At 44.3% G+C, this 27,775-nt stretch overlaps 2 protein-coding genes and 1 long non-coding RNA gene across 8 annotated transcripts; 1 reads left to right on the plus strand and 2 right to left on the minus strand.

Moving 5' to 3' along the window:
- Nucleotides 1-188: 188 nt before the first annotated feature.
- ctrip (E3 ubiquitin-protein ligase ctrip) lies at nucleotides 189-27,581 on the minus strand. Of its 5 annotated transcripts, none has more exons than XM_017175684.3 (12): nucleotides 27,465-27,581; nucleotides 16,114-16,942; nucleotides 14,633-15,688; nucleotides 10,958-11,569; nucleotides 9,746-9,829; nucleotides 6,928-8,789; nucleotides 5,731-6,862; nucleotides 4,653-5,668; nucleotides 2,754-4,589; nucleotides 2,498-2,686; nucleotides 2,234-2,435; nucleotides 189-2,171 (listed from the first exon to the last, which is right to left on the minus strand). In XM_017175684.3, the coding sequence occupies exons 2-12, from the start codon at nucleotides 16,649-16,651 to the stop codon at nucleotides 1,711-1,713; spliced, it is 8,988 nt and encodes a 2,995-aa protein (XP_017031173.1). In that variant the 5' UTR covers nucleotides 16,652-16,942; nucleotides 27,465-27,581; the 3' UTR covers nucleotides 189-1,710. The 5 variants fall into 5 exon arrangements, with proteins under 5 accessions (XP_017031173.1, XP_017031170.1, XP_017031176.1 ...); XM_017175681.3 differs by having other exon boundaries at nucleotides 9,746-9,832; XM_017175687.3 differs by lacking the exon at nucleotides 10,958-11,569.
- Nucleotides 20,465-21,605, plus strand: LOC138928763 (uncharacterized). Its single transcript, XR_011445103.1, has 3 exons — nucleotides 20,465-20,738; nucleotides 20,837-21,132; nucleotides 21,188-21,605. It is a non-coding gene; the product is annotated as an uncharacterized lncRNA (long non-coding RNA).
- Nucleotides 22,976-27,579, minus strand: Hus1-like (Hus1-like checkpoint clamp component). Of its 2 annotated transcripts, none has more exons than XM_017175690.3 (2): nucleotides 27,465-27,579; nucleotides 22,976-24,131 (listed from the first exon to the last, which is right to left on the minus strand). In XM_017175690.3, exon 2 carries the CDS (start codon nucleotides 24,115-24,117, stop codon nucleotides 23,281-23,283), a length of 837 nt encoding a protein of 278 aa, XP_017031179.1. In that variant the 5' UTR covers nucleotides 24,118-24,131; nucleotides 27,465-27,579; the 3' UTR covers nucleotides 22,976-23,280. The 2 variants fall into 2 exon arrangements, with proteins under 2 accessions (XP_017031179.1, XP_070142465.1); XM_070286364.1 differs by lacking the exon at nucleotides 27,465-27,579 and adding an exon at nucleotides 24,654-24,761.
- Nucleotides 27,582-27,775: the final 194 nt, after the last annotated feature.

Below are 27,775 nucleotides of genomic sequence, written 5' to 3' on the forward strand. Positions count from 1 at the left end.
TTAAGCATTTACAAACTTCAGCTTGCCTAAGCTAGGTGTCCTTTTTGTTGTTAATTTATGTAATAATTTGAAAGAATGGGAGCCTGGGAAAAAACAAAGGGCAGAGGCACCTCCTGGATCGCCTGTATCCGTTGATTAAGCCAATGACAACTGTGTTCCTTTCCCACTCCATAAAATCACTTAATGTGTCAGTATAATCATTTTGTTTTATTTGCTTGCTTCTTGGTTGGTTTGCTTACTTCTTTTTCGTTATCATAGAGCAATTGGGTTTTTTGATGTAACTACATACATTGGTATTATGTAATATTAATGTTATTTAATTAATTTAATGCTAGCACTTTTATGTTATATAACTTGATCAGCATCTTGAGAGATGCCATTGTTTTCTGTAAAGTATAATTATATTATTTATATATATCATTTAATAGTTATTATATTCATATATATATACCACATGAATCAGTAATCAGTATTCAGTACTGCAATCTGTATCTAGTTGTAGTATGTAAGATCGGGTTTTCGCTTTCCGGCTTTAATGGTAGTTTGTTTTTTTTTTCTTTTCTTTATTAATTAGCTTTATGTTCCGCTTCCGTTAGACAAACACAAAAATGTATGTATGTATATGCTTCAAGTACAATACAAGTTATGTAATGCTTACAGATTTAATATAGTATATTTATATATGTATGTTATGAATGCGTAGTTGATGTAAGAGGACACTTTGCTAAACCCTAGACTTCAGTTAATGCGCCTGCTCTTTCCCTCCATTTCTTTGTTTTTCAAATTGCAGTTTCATCGCATTTCGATGATGGCCTTTGTTTCCTCTTAGTTCTTAAATCGTTTCTTTTTGTTTTTGTTTTAACACAGCTTGTAGAATTTCGCATTCAATTTGCTTGTAGGCATGATAAATAGATTAAATGTATTATTTTAATTTTTAAAGTGTTACTTTAAAGGGTGGGCGTTGCGTTTTCAATTTAGATCATTTTTAGGGTTGCTACATGTAAACAAAGATGAATTCATCCTGCTCCCGCTTCTTCTACACCTCCTCTTCCTTTGTGTTTCTAATAAGCGTTTATGCACAACGGATGCTTACAAATTAATTAAACTCATATTTAAAAGCCGGAGCAAATAATGTTCAACATAACAAAAAACAACTTAATAAAATAATTCCTTCGAAGTCCGATATGAGAATAGAAAAATTTAACTAGGACGAACCAACTCTGGACAAATAATCGACTCGGTCCCTCATAATCGATATTCTACTATTCAATTTATTTAAGATTACATTTTAGGGGATTCGGGTTCAGGTTCGGCGATCGTTTCCATCTTGACTTTATCCCCTATAATGGTGATTTTATTCTCTTGTAGTTCTCGTTTCTTCTTTTCTTTTTTTGCAAAACTCGGTAATACAAAATATATTATAATTATATAATTATATATTGAAATTTAGCTTTGCGCACGACGCTGGCCAAGAGCGAAAATTTGAATGGTGGGGCTGAGGTAGGGTTGGGGGAAGGGGGTTGTGTTAAGGGTAAAAAGCGCGCGCGGCGAAACTAACAAAAACAAATAATATCCTTCTTCCAGTTAAACGAAAATGTGGCTGCTGCTTCTGTGGTTTGTAGCGCTTGGAATATATATATATATATAGGGCCTTCTATATTCTTTCATATAGTATTTCCCTTGATTTTTGTTTGTGGCTGCATCTCGGACTTAGGACAGGTGGAAGGACATGCTGCCCTCGTTTGCGGCCACTTTCAGTTTCTGCCGCATCACCTCGCGACTGGAGTAGTCGGGCAACTTGAGATAGTTGACACAGGTCATCACAGATGGTAGGTAATCATTGGGATTCTGGTTGCCGTCCAGAGTCTTTCGCACAATGGTCAGAGGCGGCGTTAGAGCCTTAAAGCCGCCGGTTGGCAGGCGTGGCGATCCCGTCACAAACTGCAGGAAGGCGCGTTGCTCGTCCCGATTATAGGAGGCAAGGATCTCGTACAGATACTGAATCGCTTGCGACTCCTGATGGAAGCCGTGATCTGTGCGGCAGCTGTCCTGCAGCATCTTGGCATCCCACCGCTGGTGCTGCTGCTCGCTGGCCGAGCCGCAGAATACGCACTCCAACTCCTCCGGATAGAACATGCGCAGTCGCTGAATGGGAAACACGGAATCGAAGCCTGGAAATATGGATTAGTATAAGACACATGTTTACTTTTAAGTAAATAAGAGTAGTTCTTACCCTCGCGCAGTGCCTCAAACTGCTTCTGAACGCCCTCGATGAGGAACCAGTAGGTAACCAGCGATATGTACTGATGCAGATTGTGCACGGTCACTGGAGTGTCCCTTCCGCCACGGCACAACTCGATATTGGCATGGCCGGGCAGCACAAAGTCCAGTCCCAGATCGGCAATGGGGCAGCTGTCCAAATCAAGTTGCTCAATCTGGGAAAATATGATTTATGTCGTCGGAGATATGCCGAAAGATTTGAAATTTTGGCACTCACCTTTTCAGTCTTTTCCATGGCATCAATGTTGGGATCGGATAGTATATACTCTCGCTGGCGCACCACATCCTGCAGGCGAACCAAAGTGTTTTGCACCTCCGGTGCCACGCGCATCAGATCGGCCAGGCCAATGGAATGCTCCTCGCTGACTAGCCAACGGTAGAATGGCAATGAGAAGGGCAAGTCCAGCTAAGGAAGTAATTCAAAATGAACCAATTAGGATCACAAAGAGTACACAATTAGAGTCTTGGCTTACCATTCGACTGTCCATCACCGCCTTGGCCATGAACTTGCCCAAGAACTTGAACTTGGCCTTGGCCTTGGTCATCTGCGGTAGCTTCGAGGATTTGCCCAGGGGCAGAGGGAATAGGCCATGCACTGCATGTACATAGCTCGTCATGGTCGTGTTTAGGGTTGTGCTAGAGTGATTCGTGGTTGTGGTGCTTTGCTCCACCACTATGCTGGTGGTAGTGGTGGTGGTGGTGGTGCTGCTGGGATTGTCTGTCTCCGCCGCCGAGTTTATATCACTAAATTGCTGCTGTGCGATGATCATATTTAACGCATTCTCACCGCCGCTAGAGGAGCTGTGCTCCACCACAGGCTGTGGCTGCTGCCCAGCTGAAGCACCCCTAAGGACATGGGAGCGACTGCTGGAGCGGGTGGGTGGTGGCGCAGCTGTCGTTGTGTTGGCGGTGGTGGTGGTGCTGCTTACAAGTGCTGCCGGGGGACTCTGTTCCATTGTGGTTGCCTCGAGAGCATCTTCAATGTGCAGCACAGCACTGCTGGCCTTCACCACATCCACAATGGTCACCGAGTTCTGTTTGTAGCTATCGCTGCCATTCCACAGACCCAAATCGGTGCGCTGCAGCTCGGCTGAGACGAGGGCATAGAACTCCAGCGTTGGTCCCAGACCCGTTCCCACCTCGTTCTCATACTGGATCTCCAGAAGCGCCTTCGAATGGCCAAAGTCCTGCAGGATGTGCTCCGCCTGCTTGAGGATCTCCGCCCGGGAAATGGCCCGCTTGCGACGATCCAGACGCGGAGCAACCCTCTCGGAGGACTCGGCAGCATTCAGATCCGGCGTGGTGTCCAACAGTCGCTGCAGGGCGCGATCGCGATCAAAGCTGGTGGCATAGAAGAGCAGGTGTCGCGTCTCAAAGGGGAAGAGGAACGGACAGGCCATGCCGATCTGGGGCAGCCACTGTGGCAAGTTGCCCGTCATAATGACCAGCGGATCCTGCAGCTGGCGGTTAGCCTTTGCCGTGATCTTCGGGTGCACAAACTCGGCCTGCGGAACGATGTTCTGCCGCACCACACAGCCATACAAATGCTCCCAGTGGCGATTAAGAGCGTGGATCACGCGCAGCATACACAGGGCATCCAGCGAAGCGTCCTGCACTGTCACCACATCGCCAGGCAGCGAGCTGCTAAGGAATGGCTTCAGGGCAGAGATCACACCCGGGGCGATCCCCTCGTGCCACAGTTCCGTCTTTTTGCGCATAAATTTGCTGCTGGATTTGTGAGCCTTCTTTGAGGAGGATCCTCCTCCGCTGGCCACTCCCGACGACGAGGAGCACGAGGTGGAGGCATTCGCGTAGCTGGAAGCTGAACTAGAGGTGGTGCTCTGCTGCTGTTTCTGGACACCACTGCTGCTGCACGAACTGCTGCTGGAGGCCGCAGCCCCTGGAGTAGCCTCCTCCTCGACCGGACGATAATAGATCGTGTGCTGCTGCACCCATATGCTGGCGTTGCCCAACAGAGTCTCTGACTCATTGTCCGTTTCCGGCTGCTCACTGACCAGCGGAGAAAACTGCTTGACCGCCTGATACACGGTCATGTTGTAGGGCAGCACATGCTCCCCAATGGTGAACTGCAGCTTGTGCTTGAAGCCCGCCTGAGTCATTACCACAGCGGCCACATTGTCATCCATATCCTCCTCGCTGTCGTCGTCCGAGTCGGCACGGATGCCACCATACCCGCGCACCACCAGATACCGCTCGATGGCCTGGACCATGGCCAAGGGATCGATCTTGACGGTGCCACCCTTCCACTGACGCAGGTTACTGCACTGCGGATGGCGCTGCAGGTTGCACTGTTAAAGGAAAAAACTGGTATTAAGGGGGAATTTATATTTTTAGCTCAGCTAAAAGCTCACCTTCAACTGATGAGTGTTGAAGAACCGCAACGCACTCTGGTTGGAGCGCCCGCCTGGACCGGCCGGGAAGTCATGCACCTTCACGGGGAACTGCTCCAGCTGCGTAACGCAGCCGTTCAGCTTAGCCACAAAGGCACTGAATGCCACGGGCTCAATGGTGGGCAGCTGGCCAACATTTTGCAGCAGAGGCTCCAGTGGCAGGCCGGCAAAGACGTGCATAAAGCTACGCAGACGCGCATCACGCTCCACCAGGCCCGACTCGCTGGTCATGTAGTTGAGCATGGCCTTGATCAGGCCCGAATGGTTCACCTCGAACGGCGAGATGTCGCTCTCCAGGAGGATTGTCTTAAGCTCCAGAAGGGCATCCAGACAGTCGTGGTAGCTGCCATTGAGCTTGAACAAGATGCTGGACAGACGCTCCAGGACATTGGTGCTGCCCGCGGTCGACAGCGGGGCATTGTTGCCCGCCGCTGAAGAGGATCCAGAGGCTCCATTGTTTCCACTTTGAGATGTTCCACTTTCCGAAACACTTTTGCTCCTCCTGGCCTCCTGCTCCGTGTAGCGCTTGACAAAGTCTATGGCCTGTTCCCGCACCCATTGGCGGGCTCTCTCCCGATTGGCCGCCGCCAAGAGATTGGCATGGGAAATGCTCTTGCTGATGCTGGCCGCAACGGCAGCTGCGTTCAGTCCTCCCTGGGCGCCAGCGCTAGCTCCATGCTGGGTCACTGTGTAGGCCAAGCCGGATGCAGAACCAGTTCCAGCATTGGCATTGCCGGAATCTTTGGAGAGGCCATGGTGGTGTTGGTGCTGCTGCGACTGCTGTTGCTGCTGCTGGTGGTGATGGTGGTGCGCCGTTGTTTGGCGACCCCAGCGTGCCGGATTGAGGGAAGCCAGGAAGGATGACTTGCTTGAACCGGCGCTGGTCGAGTTGCCGCCAGCATTGAAGCGAGACTTTGAGCCACCGGACCCGCTGCCAGAGCTAGGCGTGCTCCTGCCGCCAGTGCCGCTACCAAGACCTGGAAAGCAAATAGAAAATAAATCCATCCTGGAAAGGGATTAAGCCCTTAATATGACTTACTCGTAGCTCGGCTGAGTAGTTCGTGCATGGCGGAACTGGCTGACGCTGACGTGGCTCCTCCTGCTCCAATTCCTGAACCTGCGGCAACGGAGGCTGCATCCTCCTGACGTGACTTGGCCCTGCCGCTGCTCTGCGACTTGCGCTTGGGCGGCGCCTTTCGCTTTAGCATGTCCGTCATCTTGTGCTGCAGTGCCGAGGCCGAGGACGACGATGAGGAGGATGCCGAGGATGCAGAGGCAGCAGCACTGCTGGTTGAGGCCACCACCAAGTGGGCTGCCTGCTGCTGTTGCGGCTGGTAAATAACCTGTGGCACAACCTGTTGTACACCAGTCGGTGGCAGGAGCTCCAACTGGGGTGGTGGCGCTGGCACCGCCGGCTGCTGGAAGTGCACATACTGCCGGGGATCCCCCTGCTGAGCCGCAAAAAAGGCAGCGGCAGGCGCTCCAGCCGCAGCTGATGATGAGGATGGCGCCGAGCTGCTATAATTGTAACCACTTGCAGCGGGCGCCGAGGTGCCAGGGGTGTCTACTGGCCCGGCAGTTGCTCCTCCCTTGGCACTGGCCGTCAAAGCGTTCATGGCATGCGAGAAGCTCTTCACGCTATATGACTGATGTTTGCTGCTGCTGCTGCTTGGGGTTGTCGAAGCACTTGATGACCCCGGAGCACTGTCCATGAAGAAGGGATTCACCTGGAGGCTATTGGCAGAGGCCGGTGCCGACTGAGATCCGCCCGCGTTAGCGGTGGGCGTGGCCGTCGTGCTTAGTGGCTTTGGCGATGGATTAGCGCAAATGGGATTATTCGGATCCGTGAGTTGGGTGAACTGGTAGATGACGCCTTCACGTCTAAAGTGAGTGCCAAAGACGTCGGGCAGCTGGCGCATCAGGATTTCGGCCATTTGCAAGGCTCCTACAACAATACGCAGATCGTTGCTGCCCAGCATGCCGGCAATGTGGCTGGAGACCAGCTGATACTTGAGAACCTGCCGCAGCAGCTCCGGCGTGGCATAGTAGACCATCCGGAGGAGGGCACGCAGGCATTTATAGCGCACATTCGGTCCTGCCGATGAGCTGTAGACCTCGTACAGCACATTGAATATGTGCTTGATGAAATCCGCTGCCAGGCCGCGTTCCTCCTTTAAAAAGAAATCAAAATTATATATTTGTTTAAAGCGAATTAAATAGGATTTAAGGGACTTACCTTAAGGCAGGCAATCCTGGCATCTAGGGAAGGCCGACGCTTGGCTTGGCTGCCACTGCTGGTGCTGCTTGGTGGATTGTTATTGTTATTGTTGTTGTTGTTATTTGAGGCTGCCGCAGCTGCTGCCGCGGAGGTAGAAGCTCCTCCAGATGCCGCTGTAGCTGTGTTGGTGGTGGTCAAATCCTGTCCTGCCGTCATGGGCGCCACATAATTGTGATTAAGACGACGCTGCACTGGGCGCGTGGTGCCCGTATCCTCGTTGATCTGCTGCATGGCATGAAAATCCACGGTGTATGTGCGTCCAAAGGTGCTCAGACTGATCTCGTCCTCGCTGCTCTGGTTGGCCGCCTCAATTAGCCGCGAATCAATGGTGGAATAATTATGCCAGGAGCCACGATCATCGCGCCACTGCCAGTGCACCTGATCCTGAGTATTCAGCGTGGGCCTGTCCAGTAGCGAGTCCACGGCAAAGATGCCATCCAAGGGCAGACGCGGCATTAACTCACCAATAAGACAGGTCAGTTCGTACAGCTCCGAGGGTGAGCGTGAGATCAGCTCGACGTGGGTGGCACTGGCCGCCGCCGGCTCTGCATTTCCAGTTAGCAAATACAACAGGGTAGCCGCTATATCGTTCCTCAGCAGCGATATTGCCAGATCCGGGCAGCTGCCGCACATCAGGCTCAACATTCGCACCACGGCCGTAAAAGTTCCCGTGTTTAGAATGGCCGGGGTGACCAGCAATAGTTGCTGACAGTTCTTCAGGAGATCGGGACTGGCAATCTGCTGCAGGCGCTGGCCATCTTGCTGGAAGCTCTCCACCAGGCGGCAGAAGGCAGAGCACACGCTCTCCACACACTTCTTGTCCTGCTGCGAGAGGAGACGTGCTAGCAGAGGCAAGCTCTCCGACACAAAGTGAAACTCCTCCGGGTGCATGTTGAGGCAACAGTTGGCTGCAATCGCAAGAGCTGCACGCTGAGCCACAATCGAGAAGAAATCCAGGTAAGTAAGGCAGGCCGAGATGCCATTTGCCTGCAGAATGGCCTTGTTATGACGCCGCGAGAGTATCTCCAATGCCGTCAAACTCTGCTCGGCCACATCCATGCACTGGATGACCTGGAGTTTCTCAAGGAACACCGGAACAGCCTCCACCACGGTTCCCGAGGATCGGGGCAGTGCCTCTAGCATGTAGGCCAAAGCCCTGCACGCATTGTTCATAATGTCAAAGTTGTGCTCCATGCGCAGCAGCTGGATGAGGGCAGGCACAACCTGCTTGATGGGAAAGCCAGCGAGGGTATCCTCATTGCCCATTACCAGCATCTGGCACATTTCGATGGCAGCCTGCAGTTGCTGGGACTCGTCATGGGATTGCAGTCCCTGCAGTAGTTGATTCGCCTTCGAACTGCTGCTGTTGCCAATAGTCCGATGGAGGATGTGCGTCATCCTTGGACCCAGAGCACCGAACAGATGTGGCGGCAGTCCGCGAGCCTCGAGCAAGGCCTGCAAGCGACCCACCTCACTGTCATCGCTCTCCGAATCGGCGGCGGCTGCAGCCGCTCCGCCCGATCCGCCGCCATGCTGGCTGCCGCTGCTCGTCGTCCCTGTGGTGGTGTGACCGCCGCCGCCGCCACCAGGAACAGACCCCGACCCAGCTGCGGTTACATTGTTGCTGTTGCTATTGCTGGCTGGTTGGCCGGCACTGTTGTTGCTGCTCGTCGCGCCCACGGCGCTGGTGTTTCCTCCAGATGCAGCTGCTGCTCCAGTGGCTGGTACTGCTCCTCCCGCGCCTCCTGCTCCTCCTCCTCCGATGTCACGTGCGGCACTCAGAGCGGCCGCAACAATGCTGAGATTGGCAGAGTTGGCACCTAGAGACGCGTCCCGAAGGAAGGCAAAAAACGGATCGTTAGTATCAAGGTCGGACATTGCGGCGTTTGGAAACATTTAGGGGATAGGCTTGAGATTCTATTATTCGTGAGTACGAAGGAACATGAAACAAATATGTGGGGGGAAAAAAACAAAGGAGAGGAAAGGCTCAGGCTACCATGTTGTGAATTTTGAAACTAATCCGGAAGCCTATCAAAAAATCTGTTCTAATGATTTTGATGATTTTTAGAATGGTTGTAAGAATACTTTCAAATACAAATTCAGTTGATTTCAAATATCCAGACTTAGAGCTGGAAATAAAATTGATTCTATAATCGATTAATCGACATTTTTAACAATGCGAGTCTCGAGGAAGGCCATTTACCGAATCGACTTAATTGAAAAAGTTATATACGTACGTATGATGTAAATCCATATATAATTTAAATTATTTCCGTTATCGATTTTAAGCGATTTACTTGTAGAATTGTTTAACAAAAAAATCTATTTAGAGAACATCCTTTTTATTTTCAGCTCTATTCAAGAGTAAATTAAAATTTCATGGACCATTACTTTCGACGTGAAAGTCAAAAATAGCTGGGTTTTTGATTTTAAATCCATCAAGATTTCTGCAAAATTCCTTTATGACGTTGGAAAATAATTTAAGGTCTAATCAATGGAAGTACAACAAACAATATAAATACATTAAATGTAACTAAATTAAGACTAAAAGAGCAAAACTAAAACGTAAGCTAAGGTTGGGTTAGGAATACAGTAGGGAAATGGGTAAAAATAATAACGAAAAATATCAAGTGTGCTGCCACCTGTGGGGTCACCTCTGTATGTGTGCTTTGTGTCTTTGGGGGGGTGAAAAATAATATCAAATCAAAAGCAGAATGTGTGTGGGGGGAATACAGTGCGCATATGATGTATACTGATCGATAGGTTGTACGTTTACCTGGCGTTAGTTGCTGTCCACCTGCATGCGGCGGTCCACTTGGCGGTTGTTGTGCCATCAAACTATATGTTAAAGCATCCGAAGCTGCTAATCAGATAAGGGGGAGACGAAGGCGAAGACAAAACGGGTGATCAAGGAACACGGAGCGACAGCGAGTGGGCAGGATGCGAGAGAGAGAGAAATTGAAAACAATGTTTAGCTTTCTATTTATTAATTTAATTCAATTAATTTTTGGGATCTTATTTTGGGGCAGACACCGCGAGCAAAGCAACGCAGAATGGGCGAGCGGGAGACAGGTGAAAAGAGACAGCGAGAGAGAGGGTCTGAGGGGAAAGTGCGCTATTTGATTTTTCTTTCAGTGCATTATGGGTAGTATTATCACCTAAACTAAAGCCAGCACCAAAAAGAGAACATAGACCAGGATACTACATATTTTGTACAATATTGCAAGAAGTTTTTCTTTACATTTTCGGAAAGAATTTTCAAAGAGAAATTCAAAATGTAACTAAAATTGTTAGCAAATTTTGAAAGCGACGAAATACTCATCTCACCACAATTGTTTTGAATTTGATTACAAAATCCTGTTCAAATTAAAGTAAGCAAAGATCATAATGGGAACTGTAGGTCTATACAGCGGACCACAATTGAATACAGCCTAGGAACTAGAGCTGGAAATATAATCGATTTCTTTCAATTTTGCGAACCGAATCAGAATTGAATTAATCGAAAATGTTCTACGTTGGCCTAACAAAATAATCAAAGTTATATCATTCTATAAATTTAAAATTTCCGATGGCATATAACCGTTGAAGAACACCTAACAATTGACATTTAAATTCAAATATCGATAGAAAAAAGTAAAGAACAATAAAATTACAAATATATAATAAATATTTCAATTTTCGATTTTAATGGATGTATTTGTAGAATTTTTTTAAACTGACTCATTCAAAATCGATTAATTTCCAGCTCTACTAGGAACCTATGCATACCCCAAAGTGCGTGCGTGAGTGTGAGAGCTTTCTTGGTCCTAGAGAACTTTCCTATATATGAAACCCTGTTAACCCTGTTTTATAAATTTAAGGGGGTTTTGTCTAGTGACTTTTTGGTTTGCTTGCGGTTTCTTCTCCATTCATCCTACTTCTTTCGTCTTCCTTTCTCGCAAGGAGAGGGTTCAACATCATCATCATCAACGTCTCATCTTCTTCTTACCACTGCTATGCGTCACTTTGGGGCCCTGATGTACAATTTGTTGCGTCTGTTGTTGTTGTTGCTGTGTGTGTGGATGTTGCTGCTGCTGCGGATGATTGCTGCGATAACTGAACAAGAATCCCGGCTGCACGAGCGTGGCACGCTGCTGCTGCTGATGTTGCTGATGTAAAGCCAATTGCTGTTGTTGTTGCTGCTGCTGCTGCTGTTGCAACTGTTGCTGATGACGCACGGCAACAACAACGGTATTGCCGCCCACCTGTTGGTATTGATAGGTACCAGGCGGTGGCAGCAACTGCTGCTGTTGATGCTGTTGTACAGCAGCAGCAGCGTTGCTATGTTGCTGCTGGTGGTGCTGCTGCTGTTGTTGCTGCTGCTGCTGTGCTGCTGCCGCTGAACTCACGCAAGAACCCGTCTTGCCACGTGAACTGCGTCGCAGTGAGGAGTGTTGTTGCTGTTGCTGTTGCTGCTGCTGATTGTACGTAACCTGTTGCTGTGGCGGCACAAACGTAGCCGTTGCTGGCACCGCTCCTGCCGCTCCCGCTGCTGCCGTATAACGAGTAAGCTGAGGCGGCGGCTGCTGTTGCTGATAGAGAGCTGGCGGGGGTCCGGCGCCTGTGGAGGTAAAATGGTGTGGTGGTGGAGTTTGATGCAACACGGCCACTGAATTGTGGTAATAGTGCTGCGGCTGATGTTGCGGCTGATGATGCTGATGCTGCTGATGATGCTGTTGATGCTGTGCAAAGTAAGCGGCAGCAGCAGCGGCCGGTGGATAGTGTGCTGCTGCTGCTGCCGCTGCTGCTGCTGCTGCGGCGGCTGCTGTTGGTGTCACAAAGGAAGACAAGTGTGCAAATTGATGTGTGGGCAGCAGTTGAGGTGGCTGTTGTTGTTGTTGTTGTTGTTGTTGTTGGTGTGCTTGCTGCTGCTGCTGTGACGGAGGTTGTGGCGGTTGTTGCTGCTGCTGCTGCGCTGTCAAGGCATATGGCGTGGTAGTTGCTGTTGCCGACGTAAGGTGCGGCATAATGCTGTAGTCAACAACGTTGTTGCTGCTGCTGCGCGTGGCACGTGGCCCGCCGCCACCCCCCGCCCCCTGTCCATGGGGGGCGGCACGTTGTTGATAACCGGACGACGTTGTTGCTGTTGGTGTCGCCTTTATGGTAGTTGTTGCTCCTGGTGTGTTGTTGTTTTTTGTTGTTTTACGTGGTTGTTGTTCTGGGTTGGGTGTGTGTGTGACAGAGAGAAAGAGAGAGAAATTGGTGGTAGAGGGAGTAGAGAGAGAGAGAGAGAGAGAGTGGTGGGAAGACAGCTTTATTTATTGATGTTTTCATTCATTTTTCTTGGATTCGTTTTTGTTTTAAGTTATTTTCTTGCAGCTACACTACTTTGGAGTTAGTTTTTGTTGTTTGATTTGGCTTGCTTTTTTATATATTTTAAGTTTAATGTTTAATGCAAAAAAAAAAAGATTATTTTGAGCGCAGTGTGTTTGATTTTTGGCTTTCAAAAAGTGGTAATTAATAGCAAGGGGAAATCAGGAGAGGAGACTGAACGACTTTCTGTCGCTGACAATGATGATGTTGCTGCTGCTGTCGCTGCTGATCTTGCAGTTGTTACTGCTGCTGCTACTAAATCTCTGTCACACTAAGCTAAGCGCCCAAAGCGCACAACACGCACACACACACACGCACCGCACTTGGTGCTTTCAGTTATTAATTCCCCAATATGCTGCTTAATGTTTATGCTGCTGCTGTTGTTGTTGTTGCTGCTGCTGTAAAGTTGCTGTTGCTGCATTACTCTCTCATCTCTCTCTTTTTCTCTGCTGCTGCTGCTGCTGTTGCTGCACACACACAAATGCCGTCCTTTGTTGACACCAAAATAAACTCGCACCATAGTCGCCTTTTTGTTTATTGCTTTTGTGCACAAAAACAACAACATCATCATCATCATCAACAACACAAGCATCTCAGCATTTCGAAATATATTCTTCGACTCGAAAATCAAGCGATAAGAAGATATCAGGATCATTTTCATCACTTTTCGCTTTAATTTTAAAAATGATTCAGTTCATATGATTTGAAATGAAATGAAAGAAACTACATTTGCAACAACAACAACAACAACAACGTGCAAAAAAATAAACATTTTCTTTGGGAGAGTTCATCAAAATATATGTTTGTAAATCCAAATTGAAAATAAAATCAATCTCAACACTTCTTTTTAGTGGCGTTGTTGCCTAGTCCGCGTGCCTGTAGTCGTTATCCAACACTGACACTCGAGTGTGACACCCCCGCACACAAAATAATAAATGTGTATTCAGAATAACATATGAAATAATAATACAAGAAACCCCAACCGATTCTTGCATTAATAATAATAACTCTATCGTGTAATACATAAACAAATAATGAGGGATTATATTATAAATGTGGGCGTATTTCTTGGCAATTCAATGAAAGGCTTACAGTAAAAATAAAATAATATAAATGAAGGGCAATGAAGGGGTTGGGTCAAAGGGTCCGGTGCATGGGTGGGTACAGGTAATGCTAATAGTGGTGGATAATAAGTTTGACCACAGGTGACAGCACAGCCAAAAGTTTTGAACACTTTCCCTGGATTAATAATGCTCACTTGGAACCATTTATAAAATGTTTTTAGTTACGTACATGCAATTTAGCAACAAAATACTCCTCGACTAGGTTCACTTTGACTACGAAACTGTCTTAATCAGCGCAATATTATGTACAATATATATACATTTATATAGTTAATATATATTCCGGTTCCAGACGGCGCAATGTACGAATTCAGACTGCCAGCCCGATCGCTTGTCTCGGGCATTTTTGAGTGCGTTGGCACGGCCAACATTTTTGTTGCCTTTTTATCAAAATCGCAAAAACAATATACAGTAGACATTGGGGGGAATAGCTATCGGCAAGACGAAAGCACTTCGTAGAAGAAATGCTTCGTCAATGTGTAAGTATTCTTGTTGTATTTGTTTTTTTTTTTTCTCCCTACTGATAACAAATGCACGAACTGATACGACAATAAAAATCACATTATGCCAACAGCAATGCAAAAAATGAAAGTCATTGTCTAGCCAAAAAAATAAATGGCAACACTGTAGACTAAAACATTTCAATTTAAGCTTGGAAATCTATCAAATTTAGAAAGATATTGTTGAGCTTTTCAGGAAACGTATTATAATAATTAAAAGATTTTAATAATAATTTACTGCGCATTTTGAATTCGATTCATAAAAAGGCAAACAATCGTTTACATTATTTTATATTCAACAATTCAACAACTCCTATTTTTATGGCTCCTCAATTTTTTAAAAAACGTTCTCTCCTATTCAAGTGAGCAGTTTTAGGCAAAATAATAAGTTAAAGATTTTGAAATAAATAATAACCTATTGCCTTTAGGGAGAAATGATATTAATAGAAGAAGGTTAATAAGCATGCCAAAACCTAAATAGTTCTGAATAGTTGAAGGTTTAAGTGAAACTTTCAACTGCAATTTCAAAGGACAATTCTAATATCTACACAACAAAAATAGGGGGAAAAACAAAAATGATTTACGTAAATATTTACAAAGCAGGTCTACAAACATACGATTCGATTTAAAAGTTTAAGCAGATGGATGCAGTGCACACTGAAAAAGCAGGAAATCGCTTAAACTCACCACTAAGTTCACCAATTAGTTGATGAGCAAGATCACTGTCCGAGAGGTCCTCCTCGTCGATATCCTCGTCCTCCTCGATGTCGTCGTCCTCGTCGTCGACTTCTTCTTCTTCTGTGATCTCGTCCTCTTCGGCAACTATCTGGGCGTCTTCCCCGTAGGACGAGTCAGCCGAGTTTACAATGTCGTAGAATCTCTCCTCCTCCTCTTCTTCCTCCTCGTCGTCGTCCTCCTCCTCGTCGTCGTCGTTGTCGTCCTGCTCTTCAGACTGGCTCTCCGCCTCCAACTGTCCCTGAGTGTGGTTGACTGTGGCCTCTGGGGTATTTAAAGACGTCTCTACGGCAGGCAACTGGCTCTCCACGTCCAGATTCCCGTGCTCCGGCTGCTGTGCCTCAGCTCCAGCTTCGGTTCCAGTTCCCGATGATCCGGAGATCTCTGCGTCCAGTTGATTTTGCTGCGAGTGGCGCAAACTCTTTCTATACTTTCTGGACACAATCGACTTGCTACTGCTAGATCCGCTGGGTCCTGCTGCAGGTCCCTGCAGGCGAGTCTCACTGACGTTGGTTGCAGCCGCTTCCTCTGCCCTTTGAACTGGCTGCTTGTTTAACTTCTGAGAGGAGCGCGTGTGGCTGACCTTTCGTGTCTTGCGGTAATAGTTTAGCAGATTTCCACTGCCAACTGTGCGAGCAGAGCCGGCTGCACCTCGCTGAGGAGTGTCCTCTGCCACAGACCTTGATCCGCCGGGGCTGGCCTTCCGTTTGCTACTATTTGTGCCCGGGAAGCTGCTGGAGCTAGTATTGGCTTGAATCTGGTAGTGCTGGTGACGCGCCGCTGCCCTGCTTGTGCTGGGTAGATCGTCCGGGGAAACGGTCTTGGAGCGAGTGCGCTGGGCCACACAATCGGCGCCGAATGCCGGATGCGGCGTATGTTCAGTAACTCCGGCTGCGCCTCCGCCGAGTTCTAATCCCAAGGACTCGTGACTATTGTGCTCTGCCGGCTGCCGACGGCGTTTTCTTATCGGCGACCCGAGCTCCACCAGCTGATCTCCGCCGTGCAACGCTGGAAAAGGCATCGGAGAGAAATCAGAGGTATTTCTTATTAACCACTAAATAGACGGCAATATTTTTTTTTTCTTTTTTTCTTGGTCCAAGGGATTTTTTATAGCTGGGGATGAAGGAAACGATTGGCTGGGGTTTGAAATTTGGACAATTATTTTACAAATTCTTAAATTGACAAAAGTACAAAAAGTAAGTAGCATCTAAAATTATGTCGTTTACGTCTGAGGGAACTATTCTGGCTATTTATAAAGTCCTTTTACTAGGTAGGTAGAAAAATCAATTCAAATTATGTCTAAGAGTAGGCAACATTTTACAAATAATAAATAAGAAAAATAAAATGGTTTATCCCAAACAATTTCAAATCCCTACAGCTCTTTCGCTTTTCCTTCCATATTGTCAACTCTACGCATTTATAAATAAACTTACATTGATGGCTACTACTGCGATTGTTGCTACCGCTGCTGCTGCTGTTGCTAGTGGTGTTACTGCTGTTATGCTGTTGTTGAAGCTGACGCTTGCGACTGCCTGGTGAAATCGATTGGTCACCAGGATTGGTCGGGATGGTGTTGCGCTTGGAAATATGGGGCTCCTTGCTTATGTTGTTGTTGTTATTGTTGTTAATTGCTGCAGAGGAGTGGCGACCTTGACTGCACGAACGACGGGTGGCGGAGGATGATGCAGTTGCTTTTGCTATTGAAACTACTTCGACGGATGTAACGACAGCAGAGGACAATGGTGATGTGGGATGGGGGTTGTTGCGTTTCTTGTTCTTGCTGTGGCTTTTGTTGCTATGGTTTTTGTTGCGTCGCCGCTGTGACGAGTGATTTGATGTTGTTGTTGTATTGACAGCAGCAGTATTATTAACTAATGCTGTAGGTGTTACTCCCGTTGCTGTATTACTACCGTCGTTGTGCTGCCCCTCCGTCAATGCAGAGAGCGATTGACTTTTAACGGATTCGGCCATAGACGACACTTAACCGCACCGGCATCGAACACACTTAACATGCCAACACAACCAATAATTGAATATTGATCTCGAAATGTTTACTTTTTGAATCGATGATGCGATAACGAGTATATCGTGAAAATTGTCTCTAAAATTAGATTTAAACGACGTTTTTGCTGTTTTTTGTCCTTTTTGTTCAGTTATAACATGATAATCGATCATTGATCTGTTTTTATGCACTTTTCTGTTTCACAGGTTTACTTTTTGCCGATTCCCTTTATTATTTGCTTCGTCGGACAGAGTTTTGTGCTGCAATAAAATATAAGAAAATTCTGTTAAAACAATGCGAGACAGAATAGTAAAATAAAACGTATCACATGGTGGATAATGAAGTTATCCGTCTAAATTCATCTGTAGATAAAAATAGCCATAAGGGAAATTGAAAAATAAATGAACCTTTGTCTCACCCCAGGAACTCAAAAGTGCAGAAAACTGAAATGGAGACAACCAAAGTGATCGGCGAGCAGACAGGAAATGTTGAAATCATGAGTAGGTAGCGTCCAAATGGAGAACACAGCCGAGAGAGCCCACAGAACTAGTAGAACCGAAAACACACACATGAGATACAACAGAATACATGTCACTCTTTGGGCCTCTATATAGCATTCAAGTGAATGTGAAAAACCGGCTCAACTCAAATCAGGGGTAGACGGAAAAAGGGAGAGAGAAAAGACAGGCAAAAGAGAGCGAAACGGACATTGCTAAAAGGGATTTTTTTTTGTTCAGGACAGGTACAACACGCAGACAATGGAAAATGCCACGACCACATGTATGTTTATTCACATCTATTGATTTAAATCAATGAACGTTTAAATGCAGCTAACAGCTTAATAAGCCAATTTATCTCCCAAATAGGGTCACAATAAGATTTAATGGACTAGCATCGTTTTACAGTTGAATTAATAACCAATATTGGCGATATTATATTATTAATAAATATTATTCACTGTAAGCAGGGGCATTGCGGCTTTCTATTTTAATTGCTTCAAATTTTATTCTTAGTAAAATTACATTTACCTTTCACCAAGTTCAAACTAACAATTTACAAAACTTTTTTACACTTTAGTAGAGTGCACTTCTTGAGTATATTAAAAACATATATAAATATGTTATATTCTATATTCCAACTTCCTCTATTTAGTTTTTAAACAAATTAATTTTTCCTGCAAGACAAAAGCCATGTTGGCACCGCTAAAGAGCAATGAGAACTAAAAAACGAAAAACTGATAACAATGGAGATAATACATGCATATATACACCACCTAGAAAAAGATACACACCACCGTACTCAGAAACTCAGGAGAACACCCCTCCGCACACACTTGAGCGCATTTGTCAACATGTGAAAACTGTAAATAAGTTAACAGCTGTTTGGCAGCAGCAGCCACCGACACGTGCAAGCAAGCGAGAGTATGAGAGAACCATGCATAGAGAGTGAGAGAGAGGGAGAGAGAGCAAATGTTTTGAGTGAGAAAATTGAGCGCACATACACTCGCGCACAGCTGGTAATCAGCTGTTCTCGGCCGTTTTGTTTATGTTTTGCTTTTCGTAATTCCCAGCGTGCTTCGGCCTGTGTATGTGTTGGCTATCTGCCCCCTCTTCCTATGTGTGTGCGAGCGAGAAACAAGTTTTGCGAGCGTGTGTGAGTGAGCGCTGCCATGCTTGCTTCGCTGCCAGATAGAAAAGAAGACGGAATGAAAGAAAAACCAGAAAGGCAGAGGCTTTTTGCCTTTGCCGTTGAATGCTTCCCCTTCTTAAATCAGAACGTGTTCTGTTTTTGATCTGCGCCCTTTTCATACGTATGAATTGGGAAACCCTCAAACCAGCCGATATGTATCGCCATAACCCAAAAAATGCGTAGTTCGAACATGTCTGCCCTTTTACGACTCGGTTTACTTTATCATTTTTTCACTTCCAGTTTTTGAGCTGCTTCAATGACAGTTCCACTCAAATTTAATAGGCAAACACGAACTGCACAGGCAAGCTTAAACCGAATAATACATAAGCACATAGAAAAAAATTTATAAAATTAAATGCGAATACAAAAAAATTGAGTTCAAGGCCGTTAAAATGAAACCCACAACAGACCAAACAGACGACGACAACGGTTTTGGTTTGTTGGAAAATTAGGTGTATTTGGCTGAGACAGAGTTTTCATTTGTTTTTCGTCGGTCAGAGATGGCAGCGTGATACAAGACTGAACATGTTTTTTCTTTGCGTTTTTATTTAATTCAATCACAGTACACCCTTGAAATGACGAACTGATAACTGATATCGTAATCTTAAACTTAAAAATCTTAAACATTTCATTCTACAGGCGGTCATTTGTAGATTTATAATTTTATTGAGAACATTTAACCAAACTGGACAATTGTCGACATCGCCCCGACCTGGGTCTTATAATCTACACACCACAGCCACTATATCTACTCGTATCGCTGCCCCACAAGTTTTTCACACCAAAAGCACAAACGAAAAAATAAGCGAGGCCACAAATGGCAGCGCCTTCATGCACGAGTGTGCGAGTGTGAGTACGTCTGCCAGTGTGTGTGTGCGAGTTGCTTTGCGTGTGGCAACTCCAACATATGGCGACTGCTTTGTGGTTGCTGCCTTTCATAGTCAATTTAAAAATGTGAAACAATTGAGGGGACTCAGGCAGGAGCAGAATTCTTTCCTCCTTTACTCTAAAACTCAGCTTAACATTTTTTAATACCACAACAAACCTCCTTCCGTAAAATTGATAATTATAGAAGCTGTAGTATTCCGTTTATATTTAGAGTTTGGGAGTCTACTAAGTGCGAGAGTTGGTGGTTCAAATGAGAATTTCGATAGTAGTAAGACGCAAATTACCCTGACAACCCCCAGAAACTATGCGGGAGTGCGACAACCCTGGCCCGGGAGCATAATTGATAACAATTTGTGTCTGTGTGTGCTACGCTGCCCTCCCATCCAACCATTCCACCCCTTCTTAATTTTTCCCCTGCTCGTTATGCATTGTGCGTGCTGTGTTGTTGGCATTGTTTGTAACTTATTTGAATATCGTTGTAAAAACGCAGTCGAGCGCATATTGAAGCTGGTCCCAATAGTGGCACAGTGACTAGTAGTAGGGCTGGCTGCCCTAGCAAGTTTTCTATTTTCCGCTTTCCATTCCCCCATCGCAAAGTAGCGTTTTCCCTCCCTTTCCGATTCCAAGTGTTACGAAACCTGCCTACGCACAGCTGAGCGTGCGAGCGGGACGGCCTACACATGACCAACACAGCGACGTATCTGACAGCTGGGGTCAAGATAACAGCACAGCGCGTTTGAGTCGTAATAATGTATCTTTTGTAATTCTCTTAAAAGAAGAACCTCTAAAAGAGGCCATTTATAAATATTTATCAAATTCATTGTTAATTACAGCTAACTGTTAATTAAGGTAGTTCCTTTCTTCCAACTTACGACTCATTTAAACAATTTATATGAAATCTAGAGAAGAAATAGACAGGGGAAACTATCAAAACTTCAACAATAAAAATACTTTAAAAGATATCAAATATTTTCCGTTAGTGCTATAATATTGCCCTGTGCTGTGGCCTTTAAGTGGGAACCGTTTGCTCAAAGCGAATTGTGTCGCACTCCCCCGAAAAGGGAATTACGTAGTTCGACTTGGTCGGATGGAAGTAAAAACGCAATAGAACCGCCACCTGGCAACCCTATCAACTGGGTGGGCGAGCGATCCGCTGGGTGGCAGTGGGCAGGCATGCAACAATTAAACTCCGAAGGTTTCTACGCCACACTCGGGGAATACTTGGGGTTTTCAGAGGCAAGGTCGCAATGGAAAACTTGTTGCCAAGAGCAGGGCAATCAGAAGTGTGTATATCCAGTGAAAAATTCAAGTATAAAGCCACATAATAGTATCGGGCCTTTACACAACTCGTTATGTACACAATAAAGCATATACGCATACAGACAGGCACCAACACTCTCACAATCTCGACGTCTGGTATATACAGTTATACACATTACTGGCTGCACTTTCCACAAGGCGAAAAACAGAAAGCAAAAAGTAACTTAAGACGGCCAATTCAACTTAATCTCTCTGGTAGTTTGTAATTATTAATAAAATGAAAATAATTAAATTTCGATTGTATAAAAAAATTAAAGAAAAAGAAAAACGCAAAGGGGAGCACACGGCGCTGCATGTGAGAGAAAGAGAGCGCACGAGGGCAAGCGCATGACGACGTATACACCGACACAAACACACACACACAAAGGAGGAAGAGGAAGAGGAGGTGGAGAAAAATAAGTCTCAGTATGTACAACAATATAACGAAATCAAGCGAGGAGCAAAACTTGATGCATACACAATTTGTGCGATTTGCATGCAAGAATTTCGTTTTTAAGTCAAGTCCAATGCAGCGTAATACTTTAAATTATATAAACAGCAGCACCTTCACACAGTATGTATCGGGTATATAGAAAATCAGTCGTTTGCATTTTCCTCTGACTTTTCAGCTCTGCACGCACTCAAATCCAACTCGCGAATGAAACAGAAAAAGAGACTACAGAAACGTCGGCAGCGTTCAACGGAAAATGGCGACTGCGAAGCGAGAGCGCCCCACTGAGAGTCTCTGTTTGAGTGGAAGAGAACGAGTGAAACGCTATTCGGGGTCAGATAACCATATCCCTAGAATCCCCATGCTGGCGTTTAATATTTAACAAGTATTTTGTAAGAATACAATTCACAAAGTATGCCCCTAGTTGCATTAAGAACCCAATTAACCAGCGACTAGAAAAACTCAATCCCCGCGAAAACAGGTCACTCAACCCCTGAGAATGAGGTCAACAAACCCCTCTCTCTTTCACTCTATTTCTATCTACGTAGTACTTGTAGCCCAACTGCCTTCTTTAAGCCTCTTCTTAATATGATATTGGTGAAAAGATTGATTTGAAATATACAAAATATATAAATAAGTTGAAATTCCTGATTTGTTTCCACTCAAAATGGCCGTGTGGCCATGTCGAATTGAGGGAGAGTAAGACTAGCCTCTTTGTTCTTTTTGGGGGTCGCTCCACACTCGCTGCTTCTGTACTCTTTGTCGATTTGTTCTCTCGCTCATTTTTCATGTACCTGTGTGGAGGCCCGTTATTACAGTTCACCTTCCTCCCCTCTGCGATCAGCTGATCGCGTGGCAGGTAGCAAGACGGAAAATTCGTGTGCGAGAGAATGAGTGAGAGTTGTTAACAATTTAAAACAATTCTAATAGGGTCGCCCACGTATCAAATGTACTCAGCTGACTTCCTCAAAAGGAGCAAGTGTGTTTGTGTGTGCATGAAAAAAAACTATTTAGTTAATCCAACTTTAATTAATTAAAAAAATATGCCCCACAAACTTTATTAATTATACAAATGATAGCTCAATAATCAGTGGTTTTCTGCAAGCTCAGTAGGAGCAAGAAAATTGAAATCTTGAGCAAGAGGATGGTTTTTAAAAAATAAAAAATAATAAAAACAAGTAACAGCATTTTATGAATATGCAAGCAGGCGGCAACTTGCTCTTTCACTCACTGCAACTGAGCTTGGGGAGGGAGAAAAGAGATACACACATACAAAAAGAAAGAGGGCGAAATGAGGCCACGGCTGATGACGAATTTGGGGCATAGGAAAACAATGATAAAGATAAAGCGGAAGAGCTTGCTAACTTTCGTTTGGCGAAAAATCAGTATATCGTACGTGTACCTTAACTAAATTCTATTTAGCTTAATGGCAGATTTTCCACACTAAAGAATTATTGAGTTATCCCTGTGGATGATGGTCGCCCACGTAGTGACGATGAGCACCGAGAGTGTGCTCAAGTCGTCAGTACATAAATGAAGATATAGATTTATTTATATTTGTTTGTATGTATGTAAATACGAGCAAAATTTAAAATCAGCTGTTGATTGTTTTTGTAGTGTAGCTAGCTCCTAAAACTCATTTAAAGTCTAACCTTAATCACTTCAACAGCAAGAATACTACTATTTGTAAGACTATTTGTGAAGCATTGCTTTGGACTTTTGAAAATCAGCTTGTTTATCTCGTGGTTAGGTTAAATAAGTATGAGAACTGATAAGGAATGGCCTGCAACAGGAACAGCTGCACTTATTTTACATTTTGCCTCTATACTCAAAATAAATATCAGCTGGTCGAAAGATATCTAATAAACGACTTAGCCGATCGGATATGGGTATGTTCAGCACATGTTGGACAATCGAACACCAAGTAATACTTTGTTCGTATCATAAATACCAGACAAAAACGGGATTATCATATTTATTTTTTTATTTCAAATTACTCAGCTCGTGAAAGACTGTATTACTTCGCAGCGTTATATTTCGGAAAGTTTGTTATCGGTGTTCAAAAAATTTTAAAATGGATACAAAGAAGGTTACGTCAGATAGTTTAGCCCACGTAAAGGGATAACAGTATAATGAAGAATAGTTTTGGATATTAACATATGAATATTGTTGGATCCAATTATAAAATAAAACACTTTTTCTGATGAAATGACAATATTTCGAAAAATCTTATTAAAGGGCAGCTGATTTGCTGTTTGTTTACAATATAAACTACACACAGACAGCGGGAAGGATGGAATGCAGGACCACATCCTGTCGAACATCGATTTGTAGATGAATGGAGTGTTCCTGATCGATCCCAATTGTAAGTTCCTCGTTGGAGAGTTGCAGGGCTCCAAAGAATGCCGAGGCTTTACGAGAATCCACGGAACAGGAGGCTTCTTGCTGAGATACAGTCAGAGATCGTGGCAATAATTTCTGGAATCGACTGGTCACCGTGGACATTTCAGAGGCGGCTATCACGCTGAGCTCTCCATCAAAACTGGCTTGGAATTCAAGACTGGGTGATATATTCTTCAGTTTATCTATAAGACTGCGCAGCAAACGCAGCGATGGCAAACTCAACGCCAGTTGGGAATTCGGCACCCTTGGCACCACATAGGCAGCCCAATCACTGGCCGGGATTATGGTCACTGGTACATCGTGGACCACTTCTCGGGCTTCAGATGATGATGACGATTGCACGGAGGCAATCACCGAAATGCAGGGAAACTGAATTCTCTGCAGCTTTAATTTACACATGCTGACACCTCCACCGCGGAGGACGGATAGAGCTCTACCAAGATTTGCCGATGACATGCTCAGGACTATATACTCCTGATCCGACCGGGCAGCTTCCATGCGATACTCTGGAAAATACTCATCGGCTGCAATGGTCGCCCAAACTAAGGGCGACGCAGCGGAGCTCTGGTCCTCGTTTACAATGAAGTGCATCTGCCGGTCGCCTAGGATCATTACACAATCCTTGGCCAGTTTGGCCAATGTGGCCACAATGGCTTGGAATTCGCGCATGTACATTGCATCCTGCATGAGGGCGCGGAACTTCATCTTTCCGGAAAGAACTGGGCGAAAGCGGCACCAAGAGATCAACAAGAAATAAAACGAAAATGAAAAAACAAAAACGGAAACGGGAATCAACGAGTGTCAGCTAAAAACTTGGTATAGAATACAACTACAAGTCTTGAATTGAAACTAATATATTTTTCTTGCAATATTGCCATGGTAATGCTAAATCTTAAATAGACTAAAAACCAATTTACTAGACAGTTATATAATTATTTTTATTTTAGGTTTTCTTTAGCGTCAATGTGAGAGTTAACATTTCCTATTTGCTTTAAGGATATCTATTAAAACCAAAACGGAGATTTATTTTGTCTGCAGAGTGACCACTGTAATTAGGGTAAACTCTTTTTGCTTCATATAAAGTGCAGGTTCTTTTTCGCCTTTGGAAGATGGGCATGGGCTAGACTGCCAAAAACAAACGAAACGAAAATCTCTAACCCTTTGAGCGGTGATGATAGGAAAAGGGCTGTGGGCTTGTTTGGATGATAAGGTGAATGAGGGAGGCAGTGGGTCGGGCGTACTTGCTCACTCTTTTCTCCACTTCTCTTCACAAGTTCGAGTTTGAGTTCAACGTACAAAGGCGCGCACACTCGGCCACAAATGAACTCAGACACACAGAACCGACGAGCACACAGAGAGAAAAAAACTAGAGGGAAGAGCCAGGCAAACAAAGCGCAGAGCAAGTTCCGAGTTGTGTTTTGGCTTTAATTTTTTTTATTTTGCTTTTGTGTTGATGGGGCGAAACGGTGTGGAAAGAGAAACGAAAACGAAGCTCAGCGAAATGAAACACAGACGCACACAAGCACAGCCATAAAAACTGCCAGGTTCTCCTCATTGCACACAAAGTCATCATCCGCAAGGAGACAGACACAACAGGATTTATATGCCGTGCCAATCTTGTAGGGGAGAATCCAGGGGTAGAGCAGGAGCGGGGGCTTCTGGCTGCCTGCTAATGTGTGTGCGTGTGTGTATGTGTGTTGAGACATCGGCGGAAATCAAATTATATGCCCCGTCTTGGGGGTCAAAATATTTCCCTTTTCGCAGTTCAATCAACTTTCAAGGTTAGCTGGGCGTTATCGGGCTCAATTCTTATTGATAATTCTGCTCTTTGCTCTTGTGAAGAAAATGTATTCGATTTCTAGCATTTACAGCGTTTATGCGGCGTAATTCGCGTTTAGATATTGTCAGAAGAACAGAAAATTTCAGAGTTTTCGACAAGTTCCCCAAAAAGTAATTTTTTATGCGCCCAATTTGAAAATTTCATAAAAGAAAGTTGGGTCTGTGGGCGCTTACTTGGAATAAAAAGTTTAAGTGACCAATATGAGATGTACAAAATATTTAAAGCAACGTCAAATACTATTTTATGCATGATGGAACCATGAAGGTGGCCTCGTCGACAAAAACTACGTCAACAAAAGTGAGTCAAAGGCTTTAAATGTTAATGTAAGCGAAGGAATAATAGCATATTCATTAACCCCTAGATTTGGGATTTAAAGATTTCGATTATTTTTATTTTTAATAATAAATAATTAAATCTTTAAAGCAAGAAAGTTGTTTAAGAACTAAATAATCATAATTTGATTTAGGAACAGAAGGTATGAACATAAATTAGTGAATTTAGATCATGCCAACATTCATTTGTGCGATTGAAAAATGACTTGATATGGAAAAGAACACAGAACACAAACTATTATGGCATACAAAATAGCATTTTAACCATAAAATTACAATTTACACTGGTTGTATTCTATTCTGCAACACGCTCAGCGTGAAAAGTGTTCACAACAATAGTGTGTGGGATTTAAAAAATAGGTTGAGTAGTTTTTTTTTTTAATAATTTTTAATTTTCAATCATTTTGATTTGGAAATGAGGCTTTGTTTTTGAAAGCTTTAACTCCTAAATTTATAATAAATAAAATGTTGGTCCCTTAAAAAGTTCTACTTTATGCATATGTCTTCGGCCCATTCCAAAAGTACATTTTCATTGGGGGTAATTTCAGAAAAACCGAACGTTCCGGTAGTCGAGAGAGACTACCTTATCTGGTTTATCTGTAGCTTCACTATATCAGCAAATTTATTCAGCACTTAATCATTTTTGCTTACATTGGGTTATTTGTAATATTGACAATTTTAGGAAATATGTTTTTTCACTTTAATGCAAATTATAAAATCGGTTGCAAGTATTTTTCACGGGAATCAATATGAAAACCAAAACATTTACGTCTTAAAATCCAGCTATCAATAGATTACAATTAATAGAATTAGTTTTTGCTTTTTTTTTTATAAGCTGTTTTCTAATGCAAGCTTAAAGGACGTTTTCCACACAAACTGACATTTTGCCAGCTTAAGGGAAATGCAAAAAGCAAGAGTTAGAATTTCTTGACTAGCATGGCCAGTGCTCTGCCCCCGGCAACAGCTGTTCACTTTTATTTTAGAATTCTTTAGAGTGTATGACGTCACAACATCTCGAGCTTATTTCACAAATTGGCGAATAAAGAGAAGTTGCCTAGAAATGTTCGTCATTGTTTTCGCCCGTCGAGTGCAGCATTACTTGCAAAAAAGAAAAGAACCTGACTGTGAGTGCAACGTGAACAAAATTATAATAAAGCTAAATACAAATTGTGGGCAAATGCTGAGATGTCAAAAATTAAACAAATAAGAATGAGAATTCGCCCTCTCCCTCGCACCCGAATACACAATCATATGCAGATGAAGTTTGCAGCATAAATAAAAGAGAAAGTAAAACTTGACGATGCTCGGTCTCCCTCCTCCTTCTTTATTCCCGGACAACATTCTCGCCTAATGAAAATACCAATTCGAAGAATAAAACACACACACACACACGTGCATAGTGAATACCCTACACATGGGGCAGACGCTTAATTGGAACCAAAAAACCTTGGTCCACGAGTGGGCTTGAGGGAAATGTGTAAAACACACTAAATTCCAGTCAGCAACCCGACGAATATTAACTTTTTCCTCCACTTTTACTGGGGAAATGGGGGAACGTCTTCTTGGCAGCCATTGTAAAAATCAATACCACCAGATTTCCGATGTGAAAAACAGCCACTTCCCAGTATGTCCCCTCCAGTTGAAGAGTTTTGCGGCCAAAAGGATGTGTGACTGGGCTTTTCGCAGCCCCCAACAATCACAAATCCTTCAGATATTGGCCACAAAAAGTGTATATAGGAAAAATGGTCGACATTTTGTTTTCCGTCTCGCTGCCTATTCGTGTGTTTGTGTGTGTATCTCGTCTGGCAAGCGACATGATTTTCCCAGAACCCCCGAATCCTGCCAAGATCGCGCGAATTAGATAGCTGCAAAGCACTTACCTCTCAACTAATTGCCAATGTTTTCCTATATCAGTTTTCTTTTCACACGCTGATTTCCACACGTAACAAAACTCCGACCGACTTTATAAATAACGATGGAGGTGGGAAAGCGTCGATTGCAACATCGATATTGTCCAAGTATCGATTCTGTAATCGATTTTTCGATTTCCGATATATATCGATATGTCGAAATCGAAATTGATTATTTTTATATATTTTTTATTTATTATAATTTGTGCTTCTTTGGGAGTCCCGTAATTCCGGAATTGGGTATTCTGTATTCCAACGGCCCAATAAAAAATCAATTACTT

Source organism: Drosophila kikkawai, chromosome 3R (assembly GCF_030179895.1).
Source record: "Drosophila kikkawai strain 14028-0561.14 chromosome 3R, DkikHiC1v2, whole genome shotgun sequence".
Taxonomy (NCBI): Eukaryota; Metazoa; Arthropoda; class Insecta; order Diptera; family Drosophilidae; genus Drosophila; species Drosophila kikkawai.

Excerpts from the sequence above, each read along its gene's own strand:
- ctrip (XM_017175681.3), bottom strand. The coding sequence starts at position 16,651 with ATGGCCGAATCCGTTAAAAGTCAATCGCTCTCTGCATTGACGGAGGGG. Across the intron at positions 15,689-16,113 it reads TCGCAGTAGTAGCCATCAAT|CGTTGCACGGCGGAGATCAG; the intron begins GTAAGTTTATTT and ends TGCCTTTTCCAG. Across the intron at positions 2,687-2,753 it reads CGGTGATGGACAGTCGAATG|CTGGACTTGCCCTTCTCATT; the intron begins GTAAGCCAAGAC and ends TTACTTCCTTAG.
- Hus1-like (XM_017175690.3), bottom strand. The coding sequence starts at position 24,117 with ATGAAGTTCCGCGCCCTCATGCAGGATGCAATGTACATGCGCGAATTC.